Source organism: Miscanthus floridulus, unplaced genomic scaffold, assembly GCF_019320115.1.
Source record: "Miscanthus floridulus cultivar M001 unplaced genomic scaffold, ASM1932011v1 fs_5_2_3, whole genome shotgun sequence".
In the NCBI taxonomy this organism is placed as follows: Eukaryota; Viridiplantae; Streptophyta; class Magnoliopsida; order Poales; family Poaceae; genus Miscanthus; species Miscanthus floridulus.
This window is the reverse complement of record NW_027096990.1, coordinates 25,759-40,000: the sequence shown is the minus strand read 5'-3', so window position 1 is coordinate 40,000 and position 14,242 is coordinate 25,759. Positions and strand designations below refer to the sequence as shown.

Below are 14,242 nucleotides of genomic sequence, written 5' to 3'. Positions count from 1 at the left end.
GCTGACCTGATGCATGACTTCAAGACCGGGTACCTGACGCTGGCGTCGCCCAGGTCGATGTTCATCAGCCAGGTGATCGGCACGGCGATGGGCTGCGTCATCGCGCCCTGCGTCTTCTGGCTCTTCTACAAGGCCTTCACCGACATCGGCATCAGCGGCAACGAGTACCTGGCGCCGTACGCCATCGTGTACCGGAACATGGCCATCCTCGGCGTGGACGGCTTCTCGTCGCTCCCCAAGAACTGCCTCACCCTCTGCTACATCTTCTTCGCTGCGGCCATCGTCGTGAACCTGATCAGGGACCTGGTGCCGAAGAAGGTCGCCAGGTTCATCCCGCTGCCGATGGCCATGGCGATCCCGTTCTACATCGGGTCCTACTTCGCCATCGACATGTTCGTCGGCACCGTGATCCTCTTCGCGTGGCAGATGATCAACAGGGCCAAAGCCGACGCCTTCGGACCTACGATTGCGTCAGGGCTGATCTGCAGCGATGGCATCTGGACCCTGCCGCAGTCCATTCTTGCGCTCGCCAAGGTGAAGCTGCCGATCTGCATGAAGTTCCTGTCCAGGTCGGTGAACGCCCAAGTGGATGGCTTCCTCGAAAATTAAGCTGTGAAAATTACGACCTGTCAGCAGTCAGCATGAATCACAAGTGTATATTGTGTTGATGCACCATGCTGTAAAATATACCGGGACGGGTAAATGTTGTTTCGTCAAGATCTGCTTTTGATGTACATGAGTAAGTACACTAGTCGTATATGCGTCAGCATTATGGTACCAACACCCAACAGCTGTATGTTACCTGGGTTCAAATTTTAATTTCACAACTGTATCTCGTCATATATCGTCGATATCTGCAAGGGTAAACCAAAACGATTTGACTCGAATTTCCCTTCTCCAAGCGAAAGAACATCTGGGCCGTGCAATTCCGATCGGAGGGCTGCTACCAGCGCCAGCCCAGTGCCCACCAGAATCCCGAAGCATGATCGTGACGCAACTGGATTCCAACTGCCTTCCAATAAATACGCCGATTACCAAGCATCAACCGAGCCATCACGAACCATTAGACAACCACCATGGCGACTGGCACCGCCGCCGCCAGCGCTTCCGGCGACCCTGCCGCCCACGCGGGAGCCGACGCCTTGGAGTCAGGCGCCAACCTGCTGTGGCGACGCCACGCCGGCGGGCTTGCGGGCGCGGACGACGACGATGGGGGCAGCAATGCCAAGGAGGTGGTGGTGGCCTCGGTGGAGCAGGCGTTCGCGGACAAGCCCGTGCCGTCGTGGCGGGGGCAGCTGACGGTGTGCGCCTTCGTGGCGGGGTTCATCCTCACCATCTTGTTCAGCATCATCGTAATGAAGCTGAATCTCACCACCGGCGTCATCCCCTCGCTCAACGTCTCCGCCAGCCTTCTCGACTTCTTCCTCGTCCGCCTCTGGACGAAAGCAATCGAGAGCATGGGCTTGCTGAAGCAGCCCTTTACGCGACAGGAGAACACCATCATCCAGACCTGCATCGTCTCCGCCTATGGCCTTACCTTTAGTGGTAAAACCCCCAATCCATTCTGGCGCTAAAACTCCCGTCAAATCCAACCTGGGTATCACGATGGACAACCACGTCAGTTAAAAAAATAAAACAAAGGGGTATGAGTTAGGAATGCGCCACTAACAATGATTATAGACCTAAAAACCCACTTTCAGAGTTGATGGACCTAAATAAAACTAGAGCGCAGGTTAATGAACCACCCATGCATTTAACTAAAAAAAATCTTAAGAGACGTCGAGTTTTATTTATAAAGGTGTTTGAAAATTAATGGAGCATTTGCCTTTCTAATTAGTTGAGCAACTCAATGGCCATAGCATATATATGATGTAGTCCATGGAGTAGACTGTAGCCAGCCTCTGGAAGTCGATTTCTAGGGACCTACAATTTGTAGAAGCGATCATCAACCTGTTCGGGAGGCCGTATCGTATCGTGGATTATTTACTGCTGGCTGGTTTGGTGTGAGAGAAAAACACTGTTTCCGGCTGGAAATTTACGATCGTTTACGAGCAAGCGAACAGGCTGCATAATCGTTTTAACTTCTTATTTTCCAAACGACCACATAGAGACATATAACAAATTTGAAGTTCTCGATGTGTTTGTAGCTAGTGATATTTTTATTTGAGATCACTAGCTCAATGCATACGGCCTGTACCAAAGATGTAGTTCTCATCAAGATCTAAATTTTGTAAGTCATTTAAAGACCCAAGAATTTGTTACGAGCTCCTAGATCTTTTTTTTTTATTTCTAGAGGCTACAAATCCTTCCCAATGAAGCTACTAAAGGAAAGGTTCTCCAATGGAAATTAGTAATAGATATGTAGTGAGGTGGTAAAGAAGGCTCGCTAGGGAGGACACGTATTTCTATAGCCAAGGTGCTTAGCTAGCTGGCTTGTCCTACGATTAAAAAAATGTAATTTTTATTATCATTTATAAATTCTAGAAATGATTTTCAATGCGGACGAACCGCCATCCTTTCCCGCATGTGAGATCCACCCCATTTTCTGAGGCCTCTTAATAGATGCAGGCTAAATAACTGTTTCAAAAAATCGGTTTTGGCTGCCTCTATAAATGAGTTTTTAAGTAATTAATGCTCTATATATATATGTCCCCGCGGTGTGTATTGTGCACACATGGTTCATACGTGCACAAATGATCGATGCTTCAATACGTAGCATTTGTAACTATTATGCCCGAAACATGTTCAAAACTAAGGGTCTATTTAATACGGTTCCAGTTTGATATCTATCTATGTCTCTTATAAAGTTAATCTCCATTATCAATTCTATCTAATCCTGGAGCCAGGCCACCCACATCATCAAGTAATCTAAACCATTAGATTCATATTGTCAGTCAAATCCAACCATCCTTTGATGGCCACCTAATCTTCTGTCTCACTGACAATCGTTAATTAAAAAATTATTTGTAAGTCCAAGCATTAGTTGCCACAGTCGTGTCTCTCCATCTCCTTTTACCTTTCTCCTTCCAAGCACATGCAAAATGCTACCATAAATATCTCTGGCCTCGTTTAGTTGGGAGAAATTTAGAAATTTGGCTACGGTAGCGCTTTCGTTTTTATTTGACAATTAGTGTTCAATCATGAACTAATTAGGCTCAAAACGTTCATCTCGCGATTTCCAACCAAACTATGCAATTAGTTTTTTTTCCTCTACATTTAATACTCCATGCACGTATCGCAAGATTCGATGTGATGGCTACTGTAGCACTTTTTGGGAAAACTTTTTGGAACTAAACAAGGCCTCTATATTCGTCCTATTCGTTTGGCTTATAAGTCATACTTTTTCAGCCAACGAATAGTATTTTTCTCTCACAGCAAATCAGTCAATGATACTTTCAGTCATGGCTTATCAGCCAAGTGAACAGGACAATTAGCGGAAACAGCTATCCACTAATTTTTCATTCATCCATTGCCAACCAGCATATAAGAAACATTTCAAAATCCATGGAGGCATAATTTTTTGAGCATTCCGCACGAGTACATTAGTGTCGGTGTTTCGAACAGCCGACTAGTAAATTTGTATTATTGCGCGTCTGGCTCGGATGATGTGCTAAGAAGACACAAGGTTTATACTGGTTCGGGCAGAATGTCCCTACATCCAATTCGTGGCTGCTGTTCATGTTACTAGCACTGAAAGTTTATAGTAGGGGGTTACAAATTGGCCAGAGAGGGAGGAGCTCCTAAGTCTCTGTGGTTCGATTGCTTAATGCTTCTACTGCTCGATCTATCGGTCGATTGATCTCCCTCTCTGAACGGTGCCCTTTCTCCCCTTTTATAGACCAAGGGAGAGACCAGGATACCAGAGACCGAGAGAAGGGAAGAGGAAAAAAAGAGAAATAAGGCTTCCGGGGGTGTGTCGTTCTCCTCTTCGCTTGGGTCCCGCTGACCCTGTAGATCGTGGTGGCAGCGGCGTCACACCGGGGTCCTGTTGGCCGCTGCAGCATACGTGCGGGCGTCGTGCGCCGTTTTTGTCTTCCATCCCATCCGAGCAGACGGAATGGTCAAATGGTCCCCTGACAAAGGCCATACGGGGAGCTGGCGGTACAGTGCCAGTCAACTAACGCCGGTCGACTGACGTTGGACGGTGGCCAGGCAGGGAATTGGCAGCACAGTGCTGGCATGTTGACATGGTGGGCGACGTGAGTCTCCCAGCATGGCTTGATGCGACCGCCAGTCGCATTAGGACGCGCCCGAGACGTGCTCCCGGGCGTGCGCCTCCACGCCGTAGTGGTTGAAGCGGTTTGGGTCCCACCATGGGGCCACTGCTTTAGCCCGGTAGCAAATTTGACCCCCAGGGAACGGGCGAGGCGGAAATCTCGCCCTGGGGGCCGGGTGAGACGGAATCCGACCCTCGGGGGTCGGACGAGGCGGAGCCCTCCCCGTGGGACCGGACGAGTCGGAGCCCGCGCCCTAGGGTCGGACGAGTCAGAACCCACGTCTTGGGGTCGGACGAGGCGAAAACCTCGTCCTCGGAGTCAGAGTCCACGCCTTGGGTCGGACGAGGCTGAAACCTTGTCCTCGGAGTTGGACGAGGCGTGGCCCAGCCCCTGGGGGTCGGTCGAGGCCGTAATTGCGTCCTTAACCATCGGATGAGTCGACGTGACGCTCATTAATCCTTTTGACTCGGATACCGGGGTATAGATATCCGATAAATGGACTGCGCTTTTCACCACTGTTGTTGCCTAGAGCCTGGAACTAATTTTCTATGGTTTTTGTCGTCTTCTATCTCTTCTATGTTTCTCGGAGACTGATTTTGTAAAGGGTAAAGGGTAAAAGCACGTAGATTATTAGCCTGGAGAAGGGAAGTGATAGCTTTTGTCAAGGCTAGAGAGGTACATGCAGAACATTATGTTTCTGCGCAGAGAATAGTATTTCTTATATACGACCATTCAGTTAATGATCTCTGATATGTTCACCTTTGTCTTGAAAAACTCCATTCTATCTCTCCAACAAAAAAGTGGAGTTGCGCCGAGCATCAACTTTCTTTGTAAAATTCTTTCAATGGTATTAGTTAATTTGTTCCTTTTGTCTCCTCACATCATGACACGATAGGTTGAACATTGAGCTAACCCTGTAGGCAATCTAGAATACACTACTTCAATGACTTCGGTGAGACATGCTTGCATAATTTGTTCATTATAAGGAGCAACGACACTTATCTTCTGTGGTTATCAACCATGGTGACACCGACAATAATATCATATCTGCACCGTTGCATCCTTTGCCATTCATTTTGTTTGACATAGCAATCTTGGTGATATAATCATATAGTGGATAGAAACGTTGATCAACTCATATTAATTGTAATATCTGATATTAAATTGTAATATCGAGACAACCGTTTGCTATCATTTAAAGATTAAGCAGATGATATTTATTTATTTGTTCATGTCCATACTCAATATTCTTTATTAATTTTTCTCTTAAATTTCCACGCAGAAATCTTAGTCATATAGTGGATAGAAATGTTAGTCAACTCATATTAAATTGTAATATCCTTACAAGCCTTTTGATATCATTTAAAAATAAAACAAATGCTATTTATTTTTTTCTCTTAATATCCATACTCTATGTCTTTTATTTTTTTCTCCTAAATTCCCGTGGCAACGCACGGGTAATTCTTCTAGTTCAGATTTACTCAGAAGTTTTTGGAAGATTAAATATGTACCATTTGTAACGTATTACTTATGCCCGAAACATGCTCAAATTTGACTTGTAATCATCTTACATGCATAGACTAGCACGTGCCTCCCAATGTCTTCTTTCTACAACCTCCAAAAGCTTCATCAGGTTGTCCGGCACGGGCGCTGAAAGCCACGCCCGACCGAGCCCAAACTGCGCCGGAAGCCAGGGGGCAAGCAACAAGCAGACCACACACTAACTGCTGCAAGCCTCACTGCAGTTTTTTTTTTTCCGAAAGTGCGGCAAAAGCGTCCCTGCTAATCAAAACGGAAACCAGCAGGCAGAAGAAAAAAAAACTTTGCCTCAGTGCAGTTACTGGCGCCAGCCGTTCCCGTGCTTGTCCATGTCCATCCAATCCAACTCATGCACTTGATCAGTCTTGCAGATGCTGGGAATTGTACTTCCATTGCTAAAAAAATGCGCTTGATCACTCATTTGTCGGCAAAGGTTTATCCCTGGGACTGGGAGTGAGTACCGAGAGGCTGAGATCACTACTTACGGCCCGCTACAGTCACACGGTTTGCGTATAAATAGTCAGTCGCGCCCGTCTTGTTGCTTGTGCACATTGTTGTAGCCTCGCTCCCTCCTCCGTCTTGAGCGAGCGAGCATGGAGGTCTCAGCCATGGAGGAAGCCCTCCCCAAGGCGACGGCGAGGAGGAAAGGAGGACTCAGAACTATTCCCTTCATCATCTGTAAGAACATCGATCGAGCAGCTACCCATGTCTTTCTTCTAGCGCGTCCGCATGCTTAATTTTTGCTTGGTGGGCGGTTCTGTTCGCGGCGGCATGCAGCGAACGAGATCTTCGAGAAGGTGGCCACGTTCGGGTTGACGGCTAACATGATCCTGTACCTCACCGAGCGGTACCTCATGTCCAGCGCTGTCGCCACCGTCGTCCTCTACTTCTGGAACGCCATCTCCAACTTCCTGCCCATCTTCGGCGCCGTGCTTGCCGACTCCCGCCTCGGCCGGTTCCGTGTCATCGCACTCGGCTCCTGCGTCAGCCTCTTCGTAAGCGCCCGTCAACTCTCTCTCTGGCTCCATGATGCAGGCAATTGATTCAGTCGCCGTGCTAATTTAATTTGCGTGTTGCGCCGGATCAGGGGATGTGCCTGCTGTGCCTGACGGCGATCCTCCCGGTGTACAAGAAGACCCCGGAGTGCGCGGCGGGAAGCGGCTGCGTGGTGCGGCCGTGGCAGCTGCCGCTGCTGTTCACGTCGTTCGCGCTCATGTCGCTGGGGTCGGGCGGCATCCGGCCCTGCACGCTGGCGTTCGGGGCCGACCAGCTGGACAAGCGGGACAACAGCGCCAAGAACGTGCGGACGCTGCAGACCTTCTTCAACTGGTACTACACGGTGCTGGGCCTCTCCATCGTGTTCGCGGCCACCGTCATCGTGTACATCCAGCAGGCCAGGGGCTGGGTCGTCGGCTTCGCCGTGCCCGTCGTGCTCATGCTCACCGCGCTCACGCTGTTCCTCCTCGGCTCGCCCTTCTACGTCAAGGCAGCGGCCAACAGGAGCGTCACCATCGGCTTCGTGCAGGTGCTCGTCGCCAGCTACAAGAACCGCCACGAGCCCTTGCCGCCGGAGACCGCCGACTCCTCGAGCTTCTACAACAAAGCAGGCTGCAAGCCCAGGACTCCCACGAACAAGCTAAGGTACTTGAACCGGGCCTGCGTGCTTAGGAACCCGGGCAAGGAGGTCAGCCCCGACGGGGCGGCGTGCGACCCGTGGCGGCTGTGCACGGTGCAGCAGGTGGAGGACACCAAGGCCGTCATCTGCGTGCTCCCGATATGGTCGACGGGGATCATGCCTGGCGTGATCGTCGGGCAGCAGATGTTCCCGACGCTGCAAGCGAAGACGATGGAGCGGACGGTGGGCAAGATGGAGATCCCCGCGGCCTCCTTCGGCGTCTTCGCCATCCTGACGCTCACCGTCTGGGTAGCCGTGTACGACCGCGTGCTGGTGCGGCCCCTGTCCCGGCTCACCGGCCACGTGCGCGGGCTCAGCCTGCGGCAGCGGATGGGCGCCGGCCTCGTGCTCTTCGCCGTGGCCATGGCCGTGGCCGCGCACACCGAGAGCGTCCGCCGGGCCGCCGCGATCGCCCAGGAGCTCCGCGACCCGGTGCACCCGGACCCGGTGCACATGTCGGCCATGAAGCTGGTGCCGCAGCACTGCCTGACGGGGCTCGCCGAGGGCCTGAACCTGATCGGGCAGATCGAGTTCTACTACTCCGAGTTTCCCAAGACCATGTCCAGCATCGGGGTGTCGCTGCTCGCGCTCGGCCTCGGGTTCGGCGCCGTGCTGGGCAGCGCCATCGTGGGGGTCATCCACGCGGGGACCGGCTGGCTGCCGAGCAACCTGAACAGGGGGCACTACGACTACTACTACTTGGTCCTGGCGGTGCTGTGCGCAGCCAACGTGGTGTACTTCGTCGTGTGTGGCTGGGCGTACGGCGAGGAGGGACAGAACCGGGTGGTGGCCGCCGACGCCGCCGCGGGGGAGGACGACCAGGAGGAGGAGCACAAAGCGGTCATCATTTAGGCTTGGTGGACTTTGAGCAGAGCACTAGGAACCGTATAGCGTTGATCTGAGATGGTCTCTTGCTCTAGTGTGATTCTAGTTACCTCGTACATATGCTAACCTATATATATGGTGACATTTCAAGAGAAAGTAATCCTGAAATGTTGAATATGGACAGTAAGTACTCTAGTGATGCGAGTCTAGAATGTCGCATGCATTGTACGTGCATTCTTCCTTCAGAATTCAGAGATAGAGAGAACTTCAGTGATTCAGTCTCATTGGTCGCCCGTACGTTACCCACTTCCCCCTTGCTCTCCTCCGTCTCCCTCCCCTCCTCAAGCTCAATGCCACTGCCAAGTGACAACTGTGTTAGAGAATATATGCCACGCAAACTGGAGATGTATTGCATCGAGCCACATGGCTTGATTATATACAGTGCATAGAACTAACTCCCTACATTAGTAGCCAATGCGTTACAATTTATATCTACATATATATGCAGCGCTAGATAGCTTGGGCGGCATGAAAAGGGGCCAACCCAACTACAGTTACAAGGCCCAGTAGGGTTGTACGGCTAATTCGAACAAGCTGCTCCAGGGGCCAAACTCATCTAGTGGACTTTGGTTTCAAGCAGGTGGATTCCACAAGTTTATAAATTGTGAAATTATTTTCTCTAACAAGAACTCTCTTTGGTGGAGTTGACTTCGAATTAATGAGTAACAAATCTTAGATGTCTAAAATTGTAGGCTATGTGCATCCCACTATGTAGAGACCGGGAGTGCTTTCAAAATGATTGTATCAGCTCTATGTAATGATCTTGAAACATAATAAAAGCTTTCTTTTTTGAAATTCTCTAAAATTGTATTTTCAAATATTTATATGGATCTAAATAGCACGACATAACAAGTGTAAGGATCGTCATTAAATTCTACTCGTACACAAAAGAGTGAAGTCCATTTGACCCCTCAAAATATGTCCTTGGGTGGCTGAGTCTAAACCTCTCAACTAAAAAATCAGAAATTTAACACCCCTAATTTTCAAAATCGAACAAATTAATACCCCACACCCCTCTCTGCAACAATTGAGATTGGTTTTGAGTCATGTCATCCTTTCTTAGTCCACTGACAAATCCAGTAGACAACAGATATGTTTTTAAATAGCTAAAATATCTTTAAGACTCACAAAAACTGAAAAAAAAAAATCTTAGAGATACATAGGACAGGACATACCTAAATAAAAATATTTGTAGCTTGTGAAGTTATCTCTAGAGGCTTCCAAAAATAGATTGGGCTCTAGAAAAAATGGGAAACTATCTAGGAAATTTATAAAAATTAGCAAAACCTTCTAATCAATGTCTAAACTCATTTTACAAACTTTCCAGAGATGCAAACTAACAGAATGTAATCAACGTGAATGCAACTAGCATTATTGTATGTTGCATTCAAGCTGATTGCATATCATGTTTTTATTGAGAAAAAGTATTTAAAATGTGTTTAGACATTCTAATGAATGATTTCAGAATTTTCTATTTTGTCTGGGCATTCTTTCCACTTTCCTATAGCTTGACCCTATTTGTAAAAGCTTAAAATGTAATTTTGTGGGCTCTAAATATTTTATTTGGGTGTATCTTGTCCTAATATAGCTCTAGGACTTTCTTAGATTTTTTAGGCTTGAAGATATTTTTGTGGTTTAAAAACCTTATATATAGTGTTTACTGGAATTGTTTTTGAATTGAAAAGGGATGACGTGCCTAAAAAAACTCCATCAAAACCATTTTTAACTGATGTAGGGAGTAATTTATTCGGTTTTGAAAATAGAGAGGCAAGAATTCTATTTTTGAGTTGAGTTTTTTTTTCAGATTTGGCTATAGGTTCATGGGGGTACAATAGAGTTTACTCTACACAAAATACACACAACGCCCCACTCAACAAGAATCATCTTATGTCTTGTTTGGTTGCACTCTAATCCACTACAATCTACCTATATTGAGGTGGCTTGGGTGCAGAAAGTAGTTATTTTTTCATCCCAATGCTCCTAAACACATATGAATTGTGGTAGATTAGAGTGTATCTGAATAAACTCTTAGTGCTTGACATGGTCCAGGCCCTGAACATCCTACCAATTTTTTTACATTTTAGCCCTTTTTTGAAAGTTTCTCACAAATAGACCCTTGGTAGAAAGAATTCAGAAAATAGACCCTTAGCTCGGCGCCATTGATGCTGGCGCCGAGCTAACACGTCTCGGTGCCAACGTCTCTAGCCCTGAGCTCCTGGGCACGGTAGATGACATGGCAGTGAGCTCGGCGCCAAAGTGACTGGCACCGAGCCTTTAATACCTATGGGCCCCGCGCCTCTCTTCCTCTCCCTCTCTCACCCAAGCAGAGCCGCCGCCGCCCGCGCCCTTGCCTCCACCAGCCGCCATCGCCCATGGCCGCGCCGCCCCCCCCCCCCCCGCGCCGCGCCGTTGCCCGCGGCTGGCCGCCCGCACTACGGCTAGTGGCCCTCCTCCACAATCCATCGCCGTCCTCGTCTTAGATTCGCCTTGCCCTCCACTGCCGACCTCGGCCGTGGCCCACCTTTCCGCCCTCCACCGCTGCCGCCGTGCCTCCCATGCTCGTCGAGCCAGACTCGCCGAGCGGAGCCCCGGGCATCCCACGCCGGCCGCGCGCCACCACTATCGTTGGCCGCGCCACCGCCGACCCCGCCACCTATAGCAGCCGGCCCGGATCATCGGCCTAACCCATGCCCATCGTCCGCTGCGACTCCGTCGATGTCCGCGGATCATTCGTTGGAAAGGTAAAAATTATGAATATGCAATATATCTACTTAGTTGGCATTTGTTATTTACTAGTTAATGTGATGGCTCAGGTAGTTGATTTAGTTAGTGATCTAGTGAGATATATATGTCGATAGATAAAAACATAGATACATAGGTACATAGATATAGTTAGATAGCTACTTAGATATGTAGTTATATATTTAGTTAACTACATATGATCTAGCTATTTAGTGAGTACACTGTATATATATACATAGTTATTATCTTATTTACTTAGTTTGTAGTTAGAAAGTACTTGTTAGGTACTATCTATCGTCTAATTTAGACTAAATGATATGTGTTTCGTTACGTGTTTGAACTAGATGGACAACCTAGTCACCATATATCATGGAGGCACCATTGAAAGCGATTGCTATGGATATGTTGAGTTTGTTGACATGCAAAGCGTGCCTATGCTATTCAATGATATGCCTTCATTTAGTGAGATGGTTGCAAGGGCTCAAGAGGAGCTGCATTGCCTTGGAGATGATGGCATTGCAGTTGATGGTGTACTGTACCTAGGTTCTCCTCCCAACATATTCAGGCAAATGATCTCAATTGGTTATGCGGATCAGTGGAAGAACTATGTGAGATCGGCTATGAAGAGCCAGCTGCAATGTTTGGACGTGGTTGTGCGTCGGGTGTTAGTTGATCCCATCCCTCATGGGTTTACCCCAGCAATGGATCATCAGGCACACATCGACCCTCCCGTTTCGGAACCTTATCTGCATGTGTAGATTGCACCTACGGTTCTCGATGCTCAATCTGCCCCCAATGTGGTAGTTGGAGATGGTTGTTAGACTCATGTTTTTATGGTAGATCCTTCTTATGAGATTCCTTTGACACAGAATCATCCGAGTAAGTGTCTTAACCGTATGTTTTTTGGGAGCTTACCCCGTTCCTTACATCTATTTCTTTCATTCTTTCCTCATTTCTCTACTGATGTTGCAGGAGACATTCCTAAGAATGTGGATGTGCCCCCTATTGTTGCGCAAGTGCACTTTGGAGATGGATTCCATGGCTCCAATAGTGTTGAAATTATGCATGATTCAGAGCCATATGAGATGGCTAGGGCTCTTAATTCTGATTATGATCGCCCTATTGGAGAGCTGACGGAGAGTGATGTTGAGATGATGAGGCGTATCTTTCCTGGCCACCGTGATCCTAGAGTTCACGAGTTCAGCGATCTTGCTCATTCCGATCAGGCATTTGCAGAAGGACGTGATGATGAGCTCCTAGAAGCTCGTGGGGCCGGTCCTAACATGGTAATTGAGAATGGGAGGGTGTTTAATGACCTCCTTGCTTTGAAGAGGTGGTTGCAAGCTTTTGCAGTGATACAAAAGAGGCCTCACAGGGTATTGCATTCATATATGGAGCGCCGTTACATAGTTGTGTGTGACAAGGAATGTTGCCCATGGAGGGTTTGTACAAGGAAGCAACAGGTAACCGGAAAATGGAAGATCACAAAAGTTGTCGGGCCACACAATTGTGCTGACCATGAGCTGACACTGAGGCATCGATAGTTGACATCTACCCTCATTGCCAAGCGGTTGATGGGAATTTTGCAGGGAGAACCCAATATGAAGGTGAGGACAATTATCAGGACCATTGAGGTGTTGTATGGAGGATATGTGATAACTTATGATAAAGCATGGAGGGCTAAGCAGCGAGCGTGGAAGATGATATATGGGGACTGGGAGGATGGGTATGAGCAGTTGCCAGTTCTTTTCAATGCAATCAAAGCGGTGAATCGAGGCATGCATTATGAGTACATCCCAAAACCTAATGCATAGAAGGATGGGAGGCAGATATTCTTCCATGCCTTCTGGTGCTTCCCTCAGTGTGTCGAGGCCTTTAGGCACTACCGTCCCATCTTCTCCATTGATGGTACGTTCTTGATTGGCAAATACCAGGGCACACTTCTTATAGCCATATCCTATGACGCGCACAACAAAGTTGGTTCCTTTGGCATTTGCTTTGGTTGAGAAGGAGAATAATGACAGTTGGGGATGGTTCTTGAGGCTAGTGTGGATACACGTGGTTGGGCCTGGCAGGGAGGTTGGCGTCATATCTGATAGGCATCAGGGCATACTTAATGCCGTGTGAGAGCAGATGGATGGGTATGCACCTTTGCACCATCGTTGGTGTACTCGGCACCTTGCTGAGAATCTACTCCGAAAGGATGGTGTGAAGGGTAACTTTGATTTGTTCTAGGAGGCTGCTCGACAGCTTGAGGACACGTACTTTCAGGAAAATTGAACCGCATCAAATGTAGAAGGTAGACAATGGATCACATGTTTGATGAGGGATTTGGAGAAATGGACGAGAGCTCACGACACCGGTGGATGGAGGTACGAGTTTCAGTGCAGCAACATGGCGGAGTCATTCAATAAGTTGCTATTGGGGATACGTGGTATGCCCGTGAATGCAATCGTTCAATTCACCTTCTATAAGCTTGTTGTCTGGTTCAACGATAGACACACTCATGCATTGTAGTTGCGGAATGATGGAGAGATATGGGCTCCAAAACCAAAGGCACACCTAGAGAAGGCAAGAGAAAGGGCTGGCACACATGAGGTTACATGCTTTGACCACGCCATAGGGACTTATCAGGTTGAGCATAGGGGCAGTACAATGTCCAATGGCGAGGTCCGAGAGTCGAGGATACATGTGGTTGTCCTCTAAGATTTCAAGTGCACTTGTGGTAAACCAAGGCAACACCACTTTCTATGTTCTCATTTGGTGGCAGCAGCTAGACATCGCAACTATAATATCAAGAGGAGGATACCTCTTGAGTTCAGTGTCGACACGCTTGTGCACACATGGAGCCCCCGCTTCGTGTCTTTCCAGGACCCTAGAGAGTGGTCTCCATATGATGGGCCAAAGTATATTATGGATCCAGCTTACCGTTGGAACAAGCGTGGATCAAGGCAGAGGATGAGGCATAGGATGGTTATGGATCAGATACCCAGAAGAACGAGGCGTGGGAGAGGAACTCCATTTGTTACTGACCTCGAGCAGTACGAGTGCGGCAAGTGCGGTAGACTTGGCCACAATTCATGAAGTTGCCATTGGCAGATTAGTGAGGTAGGACTATTGGTTGATTTTATTATTTTATATTTGTCATATTTATTTAATTAATTATGCATGTCTCAATTTATGC

The 14,242-nt window shown here is 48.1% G+C and overlaps 2 protein-coding genes across 2 annotated transcripts; both read left to right on the top strand.

The window, feature by feature from the left end:
- Nucleotides 1-21: 21 nt before the first annotated feature.
- LOC136532376 (probable metal-nicotianamine transporter YSL12) lies at nt 22-640 on the top strand. Its single transcript, XM_066524983.1, has one exon. The coding sequence runs from the start codon at nt 58-60 to the stop codon at nt 607-609; it is 552 nt and encodes a 183-aa protein (XP_066381080.1). The 5' UTR covers nt 22-57; the 3' UTR covers nt 610-640.
- A 5,707-nt stretch (nt 641-6,347) lies between these two features.
- Nucleotides 6,348-8,288, top strand: LOC136532377 (protein NRT1/ PTR FAMILY 1.2-like). The gene is made up of 3 exons (XM_066524984.1): nt 6,348-6,434; nt 6,534-6,751; nt 6,844-8,288. The coding sequence occupies exons 1-3, from the start codon at nt 6,350-6,352 to the stop codon at nt 8,281-8,283; spliced, it is 1,743 nt and encodes a 580-aa protein (XP_066381081.1). The 5' UTR covers nt 6,348-6,349; the 3' UTR covers nt 8,284-8,288.
- The last annotated feature ends 5,954 nt before the right edge of the window (nt 8,289-14,242 follow it).

Coding starts and splice junctions, on each gene's coding strand:
- LOC136532376 (XM_066524983.1), top strand. CDS start 58: ATGTTCATCAGCCAGGTGATCGGCACGGCGATGGGCTGCGTCATCGCG.
- LOC136532377 (XM_066524984.1), top strand. CDS start 6,350: ATGGAGGTCTCAGCCATGGAGGAAGCCCTCCCCAAGGCGACGGCGAGG. Junction 6,435..6,533: donor AACTATTCCCTTCATCATCT/GTAAGAACATCG, acceptor GGCGGCATGCAG/CGAACGAGATCTTCGAGAAG. Junction 6,752..6,843: donor GCTCCTGCGTCAGCCTCTTC/GTAAGCGCCCGT, acceptor GCGCCGGATCAG/GGGATGTGCCTGCTGTGCCT.